This window comes from Hippopotamus amphibius, chromosome 1 (genome assembly GCF_030028045.1).
Source record: "Hippopotamus amphibius kiboko isolate mHipAmp2 chromosome 1, mHipAmp2.hap2, whole genome shotgun sequence".
In the NCBI taxonomy this organism is placed as follows: domain Eukaryota; kingdom Metazoa; phylum Chordata; class Mammalia; order Artiodactyla; family Hippopotamidae; genus Hippopotamus; species Hippopotamus amphibius.
In genome coordinates this window covers 217932517-217948820 of record NC_080186.1, presented here as the reverse complement: position 1 = coordinate 217948820, position 16304 = coordinate 217932517, and the positions used below count along the sequence as shown (strand labels likewise).

The following is a 16304-nucleotide window of genomic DNA, read 5'->3' as shown; positions in this document are numbered from 1 at the left end:
TTTTATATCAGGCCTTCATATCATACGCTACGCTGTTCATTTCTTTTTTTAAATTAATTAATTAATTTATTTATTTATTTATTGGCTGTGTTGGATCTTCATTGCTGCACACAGGCTTTCTCTAGTTGCGGTGAGCAGAGGCTACTCTTTGTCATGGTTCGTGGGCTGCTCATTGTGGTGGCTTCTCTTGTTGTGGAGCACAGGCTTTAAGTGAGTAGGCTTCAGTAGTTGCGGTGCATGGGCTCATTAGTTGTGGCTTGTGGGCTCTAGAGTGCAGGCTCAGTAGTTGTGGAGCACGGGCTTAGTTGCTCCACGGCATGTGGGATCTTCCTGGAACAGGGATCAAACCTGTGTCCCCTGCATTGGCAGGCGGATTCTTAACCACTATGCTACCAGGGAAGCCCTACACTGTTCATTTCTATGCTAACACTAGGGCTGGCTACCTATGGCACACATGCCATCTTTGACACGTAGGCTGATTTCATACACACATGCAGATCATTCTGGTCCCGATGTCTTTAAGAAGCAGCCTAGTATCATCATCTCTGGCCCCATCATCACAGGTGCTTCAGTCAGTATAAGTAGTGCTTCCATCAACCTCAAGGAATTCCAAAGACAACAGGGTCCGAACCTAAGCCTAGCACATTTTGAAGGTTGCTGTGCTTTTACTAATCAAGATAAAAGTCATTTAAACCAGCAGCCTTAGAATTACTGTAGAGTTACAGAAACACAAAGCATACTGTGTGGTATCAGGAGAGATACAGTTTATGTTTTCTTACTACCACTCGCATATCACAGATAAGGATCTTTCCCTTTCACATTTTCCCAGAATCCTTTGAATTCTTAATTCTTGCCTTTCACATCTTCACCAAATCCTTCATATATTCTTGATTATCTGAATTCTGTTCTCAGAACAACGTATCCATTTTGGATTACCACTCTGTAAGTCTGCAGTATTACCACTACATCTCAGCATTAACTATTTTGCCCTATATGTAGGTCTCAAAATATCTACATTCTCCTCTCCTAGTTTCCTTTCATTGAGAACATTTTACCTAGTAGTTTACAAGGAAGAACACCATTCTCTCAGGCAACTAGAGGAAACAATTCTCTACCCTCTACTGTTAGCAATGACAGGAAGCACCGTAACATTCAGCAATACAAGGACTTGACCATACAGCTCTAAACAGAACCAGTGGGGGACTTCCCTGGTGGCGCAGTGCTTAAGATTCCATGCTCCCAATGCAGGGGGCCTGGTTTCCATCCCTGGTCAGGGAACTAGATCCCATATGCATGGTGCAACTATGAGTTTCCATGCCGCAACTAAGGAGTCAGCAAGCCGCAACTAAGAAGCACACCTGCCGCAACAATGACCCAGCATAACCACATTAATTAATTAAAAATAAATAAATAAATAAAACCAGTGGAATCAGCAAGACATCACTCTGTCAGGAGTCTAGAAAATAGGAGAAAGCCTCTCTACCTTAGAATCAGAATGATTCATCATCTATCAGCTCTCTATTAAGCCCACATTGTTACTTTACCTATGAATCAACTGCTTTGAAATTTTTTTTAAATGGAATTCAATTGGGATTCCATGGGATAGTTATACTTTATAGGGAACAGCTATTTCTAAATTTAAGTTATAGTGCACTAAAAGCTCAAATCGTATTCTTACTTTGATAAGCCAAAGAAACACACTTTAAATACCTTGCTCCAATTTTGTCCATCTTGTTTAAAAAACAGATTCGAGGTATCTTGTGCTTATCAGCTTGCCTCCATACTGTAAGAGTTTGTGCCTAAAGCAAAGGAAAAAAACACATATATGACAAAAATAACTGTTACTACACACAGAATAAGCAGAACTAAGACTCTATTATAACATGGAATTGGGCCCTATTCTAGCACAGAATTAGTGCCATTGCACATATACCTCCAGACCCACTCTTCTGCTATCAGGTTAAAACAGTTAAAATGATCAAGTATGACTGAAGATTATGCTTCAAACTGAGAATACTTTGGGTGAACAAGGTTTTGACACAAAAGGAATTAACAACTGGGAAGTACTAGAAGTCACAGAAAGAAGACTTAACCAAGAATTACAAGACCTACTTTTTGTTTGGCTTCACCTGACTTAGTAACAATCATACTTACTTAGTAATGTCACACAATACTGAACTCATCAGTTTTCTGATCTGTGAAATATGGACTTTTGCCTTAATTCAGACAGCTGTGATATAAAAGGAATAAATAGGAATGTACTATATAAAATGCTACTATAAAAACCATGTATTTTCACTGTGAATGTCTGAATGTTCACGTAAACTGAAGAGGATTTAAGGGGGAAAAAGGAAGCTCATACCTGTATTTCTAAGTTACATTTCTCATATACTTTTCTATTTGGCTTCTTTTAATTCCACTTTCTGTACATGTTAAATATGGTTTGCCTAGTAGAGTCTAATAGCCCTTTAGCAGAGCATTAAAAGCCTAATGTGCCGACATGGTTAAAACAGAAGCCAGTTTCTCACTTGTTTTATTAGGTAAAATTTATATACAATAAAATACTGTTGACCCTTGAACAACACAGGGATTAGGAGTGCCAATTTCCGCAAAGTCAAAAATCCACTTACAGCTTTACAGTTGGCCCTCCCTATCTGCAGTTCTGCATCTGTGGATTCAACCAACCATGGCTTATGTAGTTCTGAAGTCCATATTTAGTGAAAAAAATCCATATACACGGACCCATAAAGTTCAAATCCACGTTGTTCAAGGGTCAAAACGGATTTTAAGTATATACTTCAATGAATTTTGATAATGCACATACCTGTGTAACTACTACCCCAATAAGGAGATAGAACATATAGAACATTAGAGATTTTTATGTTCCACCCCTCATAGCAACCTGTTTCGATTTCTGTCACCACACATTCATTCTGCCTATTCTTGAACCTCACATAAGTAGCATGGCTTCTTTCATCCAACATGTTTTTGACATTCATTCACGTTGTTGGGTACACTGGCTCATTTTCACTGCTAGATTCCTTTGTATAAATGTACCACTTTTTCTATCCACATATGGATGTGTACTGTGTTGTTTCTAGTTTGCAGCTATCACGAATTTAGCTGCTATAAATATTCTGAACAAATCTTTAGTGAACAAATGTTTTCATTCCCTTGGATAAAGATGGAGTAGAATTGCTGGGTTATAGGACAAAGTGCATATTTATAAGAAACTGCCAAATAGTCTTCCAAAGTGGTTATAATATTTTACAGTCCCACCAACAATGTATATGAGAGCTCCAGTTACTCCACATCCTCAACAAGATTTACCATCATTTCTTTTTAATTTTAGACATTCTTGTGGGTATAAGATGGCCTCTCTTTGTAATTTTAATTTGCATTTCCCTAATCACCAATGAGACTGAGCATCTTTTCATGTTCTTACTGGTCATTCACATCTTCTTTGGTGAAGTATCCATTCAAGTCCTTTGTCTTTTTTTTTAATTGGGTTGTTAGTTTTTATTATTGATATGCAGTTCTTCATATACTCTGAATACAAGTCCTTGGTCACACACACGTACTGTGAAAATTTCAGCACATACTTCCTAAGACAATAATATTTTCTACATAATCAAGTATTATTGCACTCTGGAATTTTAACATTCATATAATATTTTATCTAAGTTTTCTCACAGTCTAAGCCTTGCCTTTTTTTTTAAGAACTTTTATTGAGATACAGTTAACATACAATAAACTGCATCTATTTAGAGAGTACAATTTGGTATCCCAATCTCCCAATTCATTCCCCCCCAACCCTCCCCACTTTCCCCACTTGATGTCCATATGTTTGTTCTCTACATCTGTGTCTCTATTTCTGAAAGCCTTGCCTTTTTAAATTCACTCTTCTTTTTTTTTATTATTATTTTTTGGGGGGTACACCAAGTTCAATCATCTGTTTTTATACACATATCCCAGTATTCCCTCCCTCCCTTGACTCCCCCCCCCCCTTGAGTCCCCCCCATCTTCTTCTTTTTTTAATATTTATTTATTTAGGCTTCATCCGGCCTTAGTTGTGGCACGTGGGATCTTTCTTGCAGCATGTGGACTTCTTAGTTGTGGCATGCATGCGGGATCTACTTCCCTGATCTGGGCCCCTTGCATTGGGAGCATTGGAGTCTTACCTACTAGACCACCAGGGAAGTCCCCGCCCCCCCCTCCTTTTTTTTAAAGTTTCAAACGTAATTTTGAGGCGGTCCAATGAATCAACCTTTTTTGTTTTAAGTGTCTTGTGTCTTCTGTAAGAAATTGTTACCTACCCCCCTCCCCACCAAGGTTGTTAAGATACTTTCTTTTTCTTCCAGAAGGTTAGCTTAACAGTATGATTTAGCTTAAAACTATGATCCACTCCAAACTAAGTTTTATGTGTGTGGCGGGGGGGGATATGTCACAAATTTCCCCAAAACAAAACATACTAAAAAATAAGACAAAAATTCTCATTACCCCACCTGCCAGCTAAAAGCCCATCTACTGTTTTAGCAAACAAAAGCCTCCTGTATCATAAATTCAAAAACTTCCTATTACAGCATATTTTAATTTTGTAAATAATGCAATCTGTCTGAATCATTAAGTGTCAAATTTATGTAAAGAAGTTATAATGACAAGAAGGATACAACCAGTAGGAAATGAAATGACTCAAAGAAACAGAAATAATAAGTGTATAATCAACCTCAGACATCAGTGTCAGGTTTATCAAGCAAATATCACTGTCTGTCAGGGGTCCTCAGGTGGGGCTTTCAATAACTGTATTATTTCCCCTCCAACTTTTCATTTTGAAACACTTCAAATCTATAAAAAAGGTGAAAGAATAGTACAATAAATATCCATGTACTCTTCACCTAGATTCACCAAATACTAACATTTTGTTACACTTCCCTTTTCTCTTTCTCTATAAACACGTGCATATGCACATATTACGTGTATGGTGGCAGTGAAAATGTGCCACTTGGAACTACCATGAAGAGTATGATTAACTGATGGTCCCAACTGTTACCCTTCTAGATTAACCACCATGTTTTCTCAAGGCCCACCTTCTTGGGGGCTGTTTCCAGCTAATGACTGAACTCAGCATAAGTACTAATGTGGGCCTATTCCCACAAGACATGGGCTCCTCTAACAGGTAACTCTGACTTGAGGAATCCCCATGAGCACAGCCATACCCTTCTGGAACTGTGCTGTCTCCTGAGACTCTTCTTGCCCAATCCCCTTCCTTCTCCCTCTCCTTCACAGGCGTCAACCTGCCCTGTGATCTGAACACCCTCTCCCACTTCTCTCTTTTCTCCCTTATTCTTCATAAGCATCCCCCCCCCCCCACAATAATCTCCTATAAGTCTAACCCCATCTTGGCATCTACTGCTCAAAGTACCCAAACTAACACAATATGAACTAACTGAACCATGAAAGCAAGTTGCAGATTCCACGACACTTCAATTCTAAATACTTCAGCATGCATTTCCTAAGAATAAGGACATTCTCCTACATAATCAATTACAAAGACCACATTCAGGAAAATTTAAGTTGACATAATACTTTAATGCATATATTGCATATTCAAATTTCTAATTTTCTCAACGATGTCCTTTGTAACTTTTTCTTTTTGACCCAGGATTCAGCCAAAGAGGATATATTACATTTAGTTTTCTTGTCTCTTTAGAATCCTTTAATCTAGAATAGTTTTCCAGCTTTCCCCCAACCCCAATCATTCATTTTCCTTACATTAAAACATTTTTTTTTTCAATTTCTGAAAAGTCTTGGCCAGTTGTTTTGCAGAATATCTTTCAATTTAGATTTGCTTGTTTTCTCATGATTTGGGCCAAACTTTTTTGCCAGGAATACAACATAGGTAATGTTGTATCCTTCTTAGTGCATCATATCAGGAGGCCCATGGTGTCAATTTGTCCCATTTTGGGGGATGTTGATTTTGATCCCTTAACTAAAGTATTGCTTTTAGTAATTTTAGGATTAGAAGAACTAATATGGGTTCTATATTCAAGATAAAGCTAATTTTGAGATTATGAAACAAATGGAGTACCAGCTAAAGAGAGCATAACTGACCCCAGTAGCAATAATTTATTATAAACCCATTTTCAGGATTTATTCAAGGAGCTTTATTTTAAGTTTTTGGAGAAAATCCTTCATGGGTCACTCATGTTTCTACATGTTTTGTTAGGAGTAGCACTGACTGCCTTTGTTCTGGACTACCTTTTGTATACGATAGTGTCTCCCTCCAGAGCAAAAGGTAGGTTGGCTTATAATCCTGGAATATAATGTATCCCTTCAGAGCAAAGAGCCGGATGTTTACTGCCCATTATAAAATAATTGCATTCTTTAAGCACGGGGTTCCACTGCATATGCAGTGCTCACCTGAATTTTGTTGCCCTACGGGAATTAGAGCTTGAGGAACCAACACAAGGAAATGCTGGTACTCTGGATATTTCTATTTCAGTGACTAATAAAGTCCTTCATCCCTGACTCAGGAATCTCGTGTCTTCTGCCAGAATCCACAAAACTATGGCAGACTAACTTGTTAGCTTGAAAGTAAGAATCTCAGGCTCTTCACAGTTCTCAAAACTTTCATATTTCCTACAGAAAAGCAAACTTTCTTTTCCTTTTACTAAGAAGTATATGAGACCATATATATGAAGATGAGTGAAAAATTATCCACACTCTGGCTGTAGAATTTATTTTGATTAACTTTTAGAAAAGACAATACATCATTTTTCAACATAATCTCCTTGCTTTTCAATACACTGTCCATCTGTCAACAAGCTTTCGTATTCCCTCATTAAAAAAATGTTTTAGGCTGAGCTGTGAGCCACGAATGCACTGCTGTCTTCACTTCTTCATCAGAAGTGAATCTTTGTTCTTGTAGGGCTGCTTTCAGGGGACCAAACAGGTGAAAGTCCAATGGAGCAAGATCAGGACCGTGGGGGGGATGCTTTAACACCTCAAAATGAAGTTTCTGCAGAGTGTCAACAGTGTGGGCAGAAGTGTGCGGATAGGCACATCCTCAGATCACAAAAAATGAGTCACTGCACGCTGCTCTTCTTTCGTGCAAATCACAAGTGGGGCATCCATTTTTGCTCGCCCTGTAGTTACAAATGAACTGATGTAACATGTTCATACCTGCACAGCAGTGACTGGAGAGACAGTAGTCTTGAACAGAAAGCACTGATAAGACAGTGCGGCCAACAGAAGTTTTAACATAACTGGAGTGTGGATAATTTTTGACTTACCCTCATAGATCACATCTCAATATTAAATATCAAATTCCTTTAACCATAATTGGATTTATATGAGCTTACCAAATAAAGAGTTATAGTAACATCACTTTGAGCTTACCAAATAAAGGGTTACAGTTAAATCAATCTGAAGCATTCTACTTTTTAAAAAAATCATGCTGTTCTATCTTCACTTTACTTTGGCAATATTTTTTACCTCTACACCAGCAGAGGCATCAAACACAGCCACTGCACCATCCAACACTCTTAGGCAGCGCTCAACCTCCAAGGTAAAGTCCACATGACCTAAGAAAAAGATGAGAAATATAATAGCTAAAATCTTTAAACCACCACCACCACTAATACCACCACCACCACCACCACCACCACATGATCCAGCAATCCCACTTTTGGATATATATCCAAAAGAATTGAAAGGATAATCTCAAAGAGATATTTTAAATCTCCAGGTTCAGAACAGCACTATTCACATTAGCCAAGAAGTAGAAGCAAACTAAATATCCATCAATGGATGAAGGGTATATATATATAAAATGTGCTACTTATGGATAACAGAATACTACACAGCTTTGAAAAGGAAGGAAATCCTGTCACAGGCTAATACATGGGTGAACCCTGAAAAATTTTGCTAAGTGAAATAAGCCAGTCACAAAAGGACAAAGAATGTACGATTCCACTTATAAGAGGTATCTAAAATAGTCAATCTCATAGATCTAGAAAGTAGAATGGTGATTACCAAGGGTCAGGGGAGGGGACAAAGAGAAGTTGTTTAATGGGTATAGAATTTCACTTCAACAAAATGATAAAGTTCTGGAGATCCATTTCATAATAATGTGAACATACTTAACACTACTAAACTGTACACTTAAATGGTTAAGACTGAATTTTATGATATATGGATTTTTTACAGTTAAAAAAAAACATATACACAAACAAAAAAACCTCAAAATAACGCAGCACCTCTGTATTGCTGAAACAGCACCATACCTGGTGTATCAATTAGATTGATTCTATACCCCTTCCAATCGAATGTAACAGCAGCTGATTGAATAGTTATGCCTCGTTCTCGTTCTTGAGCCATGAAATCTGTCACCGTGTCTCCATCATCAACATCTAACCAGGAAAAAAAATGACATAGACTTAAAAGCAAGTATTAACATATTTTATAGGTCTTTGATATCTACCTGACATAGTTTAATTTGCTTTAAGAAAAACTGTTCATAAAACATTTGGTTTAATATTTAGAGCCTTTAATCTTTCCTCAAATAAATCGTCATTCTAGGAAAAGCTTTTTCAGCAGATGAGTAATTTTCCCATAAAAATAATTTTTCTGTAATAACTAAGATTAAATTCTTTAAATATTTTAATTTTACTGAACCATATACTTTTCATTTCTTTCCCTAGTTTTAACTTTCATCATCCCGTCTTTATCTGACATTCTTCACAACTGATCCCTTGACAGGAGGCAGAGTAATGCCATAAAAGAGCACAGACAGGGACTTCCCTGGTGGTGCAGCGGTTAAGAATCGACCTGCCAATGCACATTACACAGGTTCAATCCCTGGTCCGGGAAGATCCCACTTGCCGCAGAGCAACTAAGCCCATGCATCACAACTACTGAGCCTGCACTCTGGAGCTCGCAAGCCACAACTACTAAGCCCATGTGCCACAACTACTGCAGTACGCGAGCCTAGAGCCTGTGCTCTGCAACAAGAGAAGCCACCGCAATGAGAGGCCCTCGCACCACAAAAAAGACCCAATGCAGCCAAAAATTAATTTTTTTTAAAAAAGAGCACAGACAAACCAAATTTAAACCCCAACTTTATCACTTACTTTTCTACAATCTTGAGCAAGTTATTTAACCTAGTTTGTAAAATACGGCTAATAAAGCCAACCATGCTGGGTTGTTATAAGAATGAAATGAGACTATATACGAGGGTGAGTCAAAAATTATCCACACTCTGGCTGCAGAATTTATAGAAGTTTTAATATAACTGGAGTGCAGATAATTTTTGACTCACCCTTGTGTATAAAGTACTTAGCTCAGTAAATGGTAGCTGCATGGAATAAAGAAAAAATGCCCCCAAAGTTAAATCATCTGTTACAAACGCTTCTCATTACTAAATTTTCCCAAAAGGATTCATTTATACAAATACAAATAAAGTCTTCTATAGTATAAAGTCATGGATAAAATTTATCCTGACTACCAAAAATGTCACTCAAATTACTCTGCAGTAAAATTCTTGAATTATGCATTTTATTCTTATTCAGTAAAAGAAATGACAAAGAACTGATCTTTACCACTCAAACTCCAAGTTATCGTGGCCTTATACTACCACTACTTATGTCTGCATTAAACCTCTAAAATGTTAACTAGTTATTCCATATCATTTTTGTGTGTGTACATGTGTAAACAAATATACATACACATATGCACCAACGGAGGGAAAACAGAAAACTGTATCTGTTATCAACGCCAAATATGAATGTTAAAGAACTGTCAGCATGGTCAGTTATTCACAATATAACTAACCAAGAAAACAAACATCATTAAAAAGACAAAGACCAAACAACTAACCAAAGGTTCTAAATAAGGCAGTAAGTTTCTAAGACACTCAAAAAATAACAATTTGCACAAAGATAAAGATCTTTATTTCCTGTTATTTCTCTATGATTACACAAATGATTCATAAAATCAACCTTGGATCAACAAATTCTGCCACAGTTTGGATAGTTTCTAAGCCCCTGGCCTGAACCAGAAAAGAACCTCAAAACATAAAGTGTGTGTGTGTATTAAATATATATGTATAGTAAATATATATATGTACACATATTCCTAGAGAAGTCAGATTCATAGAAAAAGAAAGTATTGATATAAGGGTGGTTTCCAGGGTCTGGGCAGAGGGGGAAATGGGGAGCTGCTGTTTAATGGGCATATAGTTTGGATTTTGCAAGATGAAAAAGTTCTGAAGAACAGTTGCAGACAGTGTGAATACACTCGACACTACTGAACTGAACACTAAGAAATGGTTAAAATGGTAAATTTTATGTGTTTTTTTTTTTAACCACAATTTAAAAAAAAGTTAACTTGAAAACTGCCTGCATCTACCTCATCTGGACCCTTGCTTCAAGGATACAATCAGAGGATGTGAGGGAAGGAGTCCAATCAGATTTGTGACACAAAAGAGGAAGTCTAACAATGTGCAGTGTTTTGCTGTCTGTTATTTCCCCATTTACACAGCCATAAATTCTATGAGAAATTCATGTGCTTATACATTTAGGAACCTATCATCATGAAGATTCTAATCCTGAGTGGTTTTCTCCTCTATAAATATTAAGTCTCAGTCAATTCCAAAGGTCTAGAGAAATGGTTCTCAATAGAGCACATTTCAAAATCACTGTGGAGCTTTTGAAAAAGACATTAATTTCTACTTCTGGTATTATGGACCTGATGACCTCGTCAAATCTGAAAACAAACATTTCACCAGAGATAAAGAAAGGCACTTCATGATGATAAAAGGGTTGATTCATCAGAGAAACAGAACAATCATAAATGTGTATGAGTCAAATACACGGTTTCAAAATATCCAGACAAGCTGAATCTTAATTTTCAGAGTGGAGCTAGGGCAAGGTTATTTAAAAACAAAACAAAGCAAAATCTTTAAGATACATGAGCATTAAATGTGCATGCCTGGGCAAGAACCACAGTTTGTAGGGAGGGAGAAAAAAAAAGAACCACAGTTTCATTTGTTTTGTTTTTTATTTTATTTTTGGCCATGCAGCATGTGGGATCTTAGTTCCTCAAGCAGGGATTGAACCCGTGTCCCTTGCACTGAGAGCTTGGAGTCTTAATCAGTGGACTGCCAGGGAAGTCCCAAGAACCACAGTGTCTGACATACTATAATAAAAAGTAAATTCAAAACTTAGGTAAATAATACTATCACTGGGGTTTAGGGATTAATGAAATCTTGTCTTGTTCTGTATGAGAATTTGACTTCTGGTTAACTTTCCAGCTCTTTTCTCCTACAGCCCAGAAAACAAGTATGCCAACTGCATTGCTAAGCAATATACTTATGGAAAAAATAATTTCTGATTGGTAAACTACATGTGACCTGGGAAAAATTAATAATGAATTATAAATACCTGATGAAGATACACAGTTTTAGGCTTCCCTGAGTGGGGTATGGTCTGCCCCTTTTGGGAAACCTGAAAGATGGTCCATGGAGCTGTAACAAAAGATACTCATTCCTAGGGGGCATAAATCTTCTAAACTGGGGTAGCTCCTGTGAATCTTGTTACCTTGCAACTAAGCTACCACTTTTGGGTGGCCAAAGAAGACAGTTCCCACATAGCTATGTAGACTGCTATAAGAATTTCTGTAGAAAGAAACACCTATTGCTGATCTGCTAGTGAATTATAATTCCTGCCTCATAGCCTTCTGGGTAGACCAGTGTCAAATGTAGCCCAAGACAGTTTTGTGAGCCTGAATGTTTAATTGAACCTAAAAAGACCCTTTAGTGAGTACTGTAACTACCTTAACTTTATGTTGTAGTTTAGACAGCAGTGTCTCCATGCCATACTCAAGATCTCCAGGGCAGACACGGGTCTGAGTTCTAGCCTTGTGCCAATAACTAACTGACCCTCTGTTCACCCATTCATCCAACAAATATATATTGAGCACCTGTTATGTGCCTGACCCTATGCTAGTTACTACAGGGGACACCGAGATGAATAAGGTGTGGCTGTACTCTTGAGTAGTTACTCATCCTGTTGGGACATTAGCAAGGAGACATGATTATAGCTGTGTGGGGTAAAGGCTGCAAGGGCACACATGGTGGGGTGGTCAAAGAAGGCTTCCTGGAGGAAGTGCTGCCTGACTGGGACTCAAGACAAGTCTCGTTAGCCAGTGACGAGGGGGAGAAGGCCTTGAAGACAGAGGAGGGAGCAGTTCAGGATGGCAGGAGTGTGGCACAAAGGAAAATTAAAAAATAATAATAATAAAAAAAAAGATCTCTAGGTCAATTTCTTAATCAAAATATTTTCCAATGATGTTTTTTCTAATGTGGGAGGAAGGGTGGGGGGAGAGGAAGAATCCATTCTAACCTCCCAGTGATCTTGTGTATCCAGAATAATACAATATTCTTTCTGTGGTGGTAGTTTTTCCTGCATCAATATGAGCCATAATTCCAATATTACGGATTCTGTTTAAAAGGTAAAAAAAAAAGAAAAAAAAAAGGACATGTATTATAAGGTGGACATTACTAAAACTGTAATACCAAAATATCTATGCTGTGCAAATTTCAAAGCTGTTTATTATTTCAACAATTTATATAATGGTGTAAAAACTAGAAAAATGGAAATCACTATCACATTACTCTGACAAAACAGCTAAGTAACAAAAGAGCTAACTACAATGTTGTGAATATCTTATATTTATTTCTATGAAAAGTGTGCTGTTGCTACATTAAAAATTTTTAGCAATGAATTGAGACAAGAAAATAGCTTTTAAGATACATACCAACATCTATTTACTGTTAATTAGCTAGGGCAGAAAGTTACAGAAATTAGAGCATTCACTAAATGCTGAATTAGGCCTGTGAGAGAAACCTGTAACTTTTCATGGCAGTCTATGGAAAAGATAATATCAATGACAGTACTTACTTAGCAACAGGAGGACTGATGATAGAATGAAGGGACTTGATATCATTTCCTATTAAACCTAATGGAAAGAGTGTTAAAATTGAACTGTTAAATTTAAAGCAGTTTAATTTATAAGTGAAAGAAATTAAAAGAATTTTAAGCAAATAGTATAATTCCAAACATAGTAAAATTCAAGCTAAATATAATGCTCATTTACCTAAAATTTATTTTCTTGCAATCTCTAAAGAAAAGCCTGTGGATGACAATAAAACAAGATAAAGCTTTTAAACATCAATTTCTAGATTATATCCTTAGAAGAATATAGATTTACCGCAATCCTGCCACCTTCTACAATTCTATAATAAACAGAAATCTATTATAAAGAGAATTGTAAAAGCAGAATTAATGTTCATAACAATAATCCTCAGGCACTAGATCTTGAACCAAAAAAAAAAAAAAGAAAAACCAAACAACAACAACAAAACACACAGTCCTACAAACCTACACTGTCAAGGCTTGAAGAGCAAAGAGTGATACTCATATCAGCTGATAATGAGTTTTTGTACAACTTGGAACCTACCTTTCTCAGCAATTCCAAGGACACAATACTTTTAAAGACAGCCTGGGAGGTATCACTGAATGGAAGCTATAATAATCTAATGCTTGTAAAAGGCACCCAAATAGTATTTCTGGAATAAAAAAGTCCATAATGACTTACTCCATGCTTACCATTTATTCTATTAATACTAAAGAAACAACGTAGTTACATTTACAAATTTAATCTATACCTTCCTGCTATTTAAACCAGTTCTCCCAAATTTCTACAATAACTTATGAAGACTTCTATTATATTTTGAAAACCTGATGGCAGTTTGAAGACTGAAAGATAATCTGTACTACTGTAGATAAATTTGCACAGGCAAAATATAGAAACCCAGATATACACCAATAATGGTGTATATTAAATTCACAGGCCATTAAATTCACATGCCTTTACAAGTCACACAGCCAACTGGTATTTTTACTCCATTATTCTTACATGACAAAGATGGTAACGAGAACAGCTACAGAATGAAGCTACAGGTCACCCTTGAGCAACACAGGTTTGAAGTGTGTAGGCCCACTTATCTGAAGATTATTTTCCAATATACGCATACTACAGTACTATACTATCTGTAGCTGGTTGAATCTGCACATGTGGAACTGCAGATGTAGTGCACTGACTGTAAAGTTATATGTGATTTTCAACTGTTCAAGGGGTCAGCGCCTATAATCTCCTCACTGTTCAATAGTGAACTGTAATGAATGGATTATAAAGATGTGGTACATATATACAATGGAATATTACTCAGCCATAGAAAGGAACGAAATTGCGACATTTGTAAAGACATGAATGGACCTAGAGACTGTCACACAAAGCGCAGCAAGTCAGAAAAACAAATATCGTTATTAACACATATATGAGGAATATAGAAAAACGGTACAAATCAACCAGTTTGCAGGATGTAGAAAACAAACATATGGACACCAAGTGGGGAAAATGGGGGGGGGGGGGGGTTAGGGTAGGATGAATTGGGAGATTGGGATTACCATATATACATTACTAATAAGAAAAAAATATCAAATTGTACACTTTAAATATATGCACTTTATTGTATGTCAATTGTATCTCAATAAAAGTTCTTAAGAAAAAAGAAAAGAAAGCAAATAAGGAGGACAAACAATAGAAAAAAGAGAGTCAACTATAGTTTCAGAGTCTCCCACATGCTTGCTTACTTCAAACATAAGAAGGACATTCAGAATTAGAGTACAATTGACCTTTGAATAATTCGAGAATTAGGAGTGCCAAGCCCTGTGCAGCCAAAAATCCCAGTACAGCACTTCCTAGATGGCGAAGTGATTAAGAATCCACCAGCCAATGCAGGGGACATGGGTTCAATCCCTGCTCCAGGAAGATTCCACATGCCTCGGAGCAACTAAGCCCACACGCCACAACTACTGAGCCTGTGTGCCACGACTACTGAAGCCTGTGCACCTAGCGCCTGTGCTCTGCAACAAGAGAAGCCACCCACCACAATGAGGAGCCCACAAACCACAATGAAGAGTAGCTCCCGCTAGCCGCAACTAAAGAAAGCCTGTGTGCAGCAACGAAGACCCAACACAGCCGATAAATAAATAAATTTATTAAAAAAAAAAGAAATCCGAGTATAACTTTACAGCCTGCCCTGTGCATACATTGTTCCTCTGTATCCTCAGCTCCGCCAGGGCAGATTCGATCAACCATGGATCATATAGTTCTGTAGTACACATTTAGTGAAAAAATTTTGCATAAGTGGACTCTTACGTGGTCGAACTTATATCAAAGTTGAAATCTGTGTTGTTCAAGGGGCAACTGTAGTCAGTTCCTCAGCCTTCAGACTTTTAATAGCCATATTATCTAACCTAATCTATCCCAGATAAATATTAAACCAAACCACTCTTAAGAACCCTCAAAATAAATTATCCTGTTAAACCTTTATTAACAGAAAATACTTATGTATAAAAACCAGAAATGATCGAGGAAAATCAATATCCCACAGCAAGAGCACTCTACAAGTAGACTCACTTGCTAAACCTTTGAGCCAGCTCCTCAAGCCACCAATCCTTCCCTTTGCTCAGCTCATGAGGATGGTCAGCAGATGAGGAGCATAACACTACTGGTACTACCTTTTAGCATCTATCAGAATACCGCAACCCTGCATAATCTCAAGGAAATAGCCAAGAAATAAAAGAGAGCCACTTTGAATTTAACATTTGTACCTGGCAAGGAACTGTAATTTCTTCCAAGAAGCATATGTAGCTTTAATCTTTTCAGATTTGCTCTTATTTTAAAGAAACACATGTTCTAGTGAGGAGAAAAAGAAACAATGTTAATTTTATTATAGCATAACTTATTACTGTAGTTTTAACATAACTACACTTTGAATCTCCACATAGTAGTCCCAGTTTATTAACTCCAATTCTTTTAAAAAGTGACGACACAGGGACTTCCCTGGTGGCCCAGGGGGTAAGACTCTGAGCTCCCAATGCAGGGGCCAGGGTTCAATCCCTGGTTGGGGAACTAGATCCCACATGCATGCTGCAATTTGAGAACAACCCTAAAGTTTCCATCAAGCCAGAAAGGTTAAATAAGGTTGCTCACCCTGGATATTCCTTGCTTCTCTTTTAATGCTGTCTTGAACTCTGAAATCATAGGTGTTTTCACCTAGCCTTTTAACACTGGCTACACATTAGAAACACCTGGAAAGCTTTTAAAAAAACATTCGGGGGACAGGAAAGGGCTGTAGGTTGGAGGAACTAGGAATAGCATTTTTAAAAGCTCCCCAG

At 37.3% G+C, this 16304-nt stretch overlaps 1 protein-coding gene across 6 annotated transcripts in view; it reads right to left on the bottom strand.

The window, feature by feature from the left end:
- GFM2 (GTP dependent ribosome recycling factor mitochondrial 2) overlaps positions 1-16304 on the bottom strand; it is a 72575-nt gene that overhangs the window by 48866 nt on the left and 7405 nt on the right. For 4 of the 6 annotated variants that reach the window (XM_057741044.1, XM_057741020.1, XM_057741051.1 and 1 more), the window contains exons 3-7: positions 12960-13017; positions 12402-12499; positions 8286-8411; positions 7495-7583; positions 1711-1799 (exon numbers count right to left, since the gene is read on the bottom strand). In XM_057741044.1, coding sequence (XP_057597027.1) covers positions 1711-1799; positions 7495-7583; positions 8286-8411; positions 12402-12480 — 383 coding nt within the window. In that variant the 5' untranslated portion in view covers positions 12481-12499; positions 12960-13017. Of the gene's footprint in view, positions 1-1710; positions 1800-7494; positions 7584-8285; positions 8412-12401; positions 12500-12959; positions 13018-13155; positions 13238-15737; positions 15823-16304 lie in introns of those variants that run through there. The other 2 variants (XM_057741059.1, XM_057741037.1) reach the window with 2 other exon arrangements.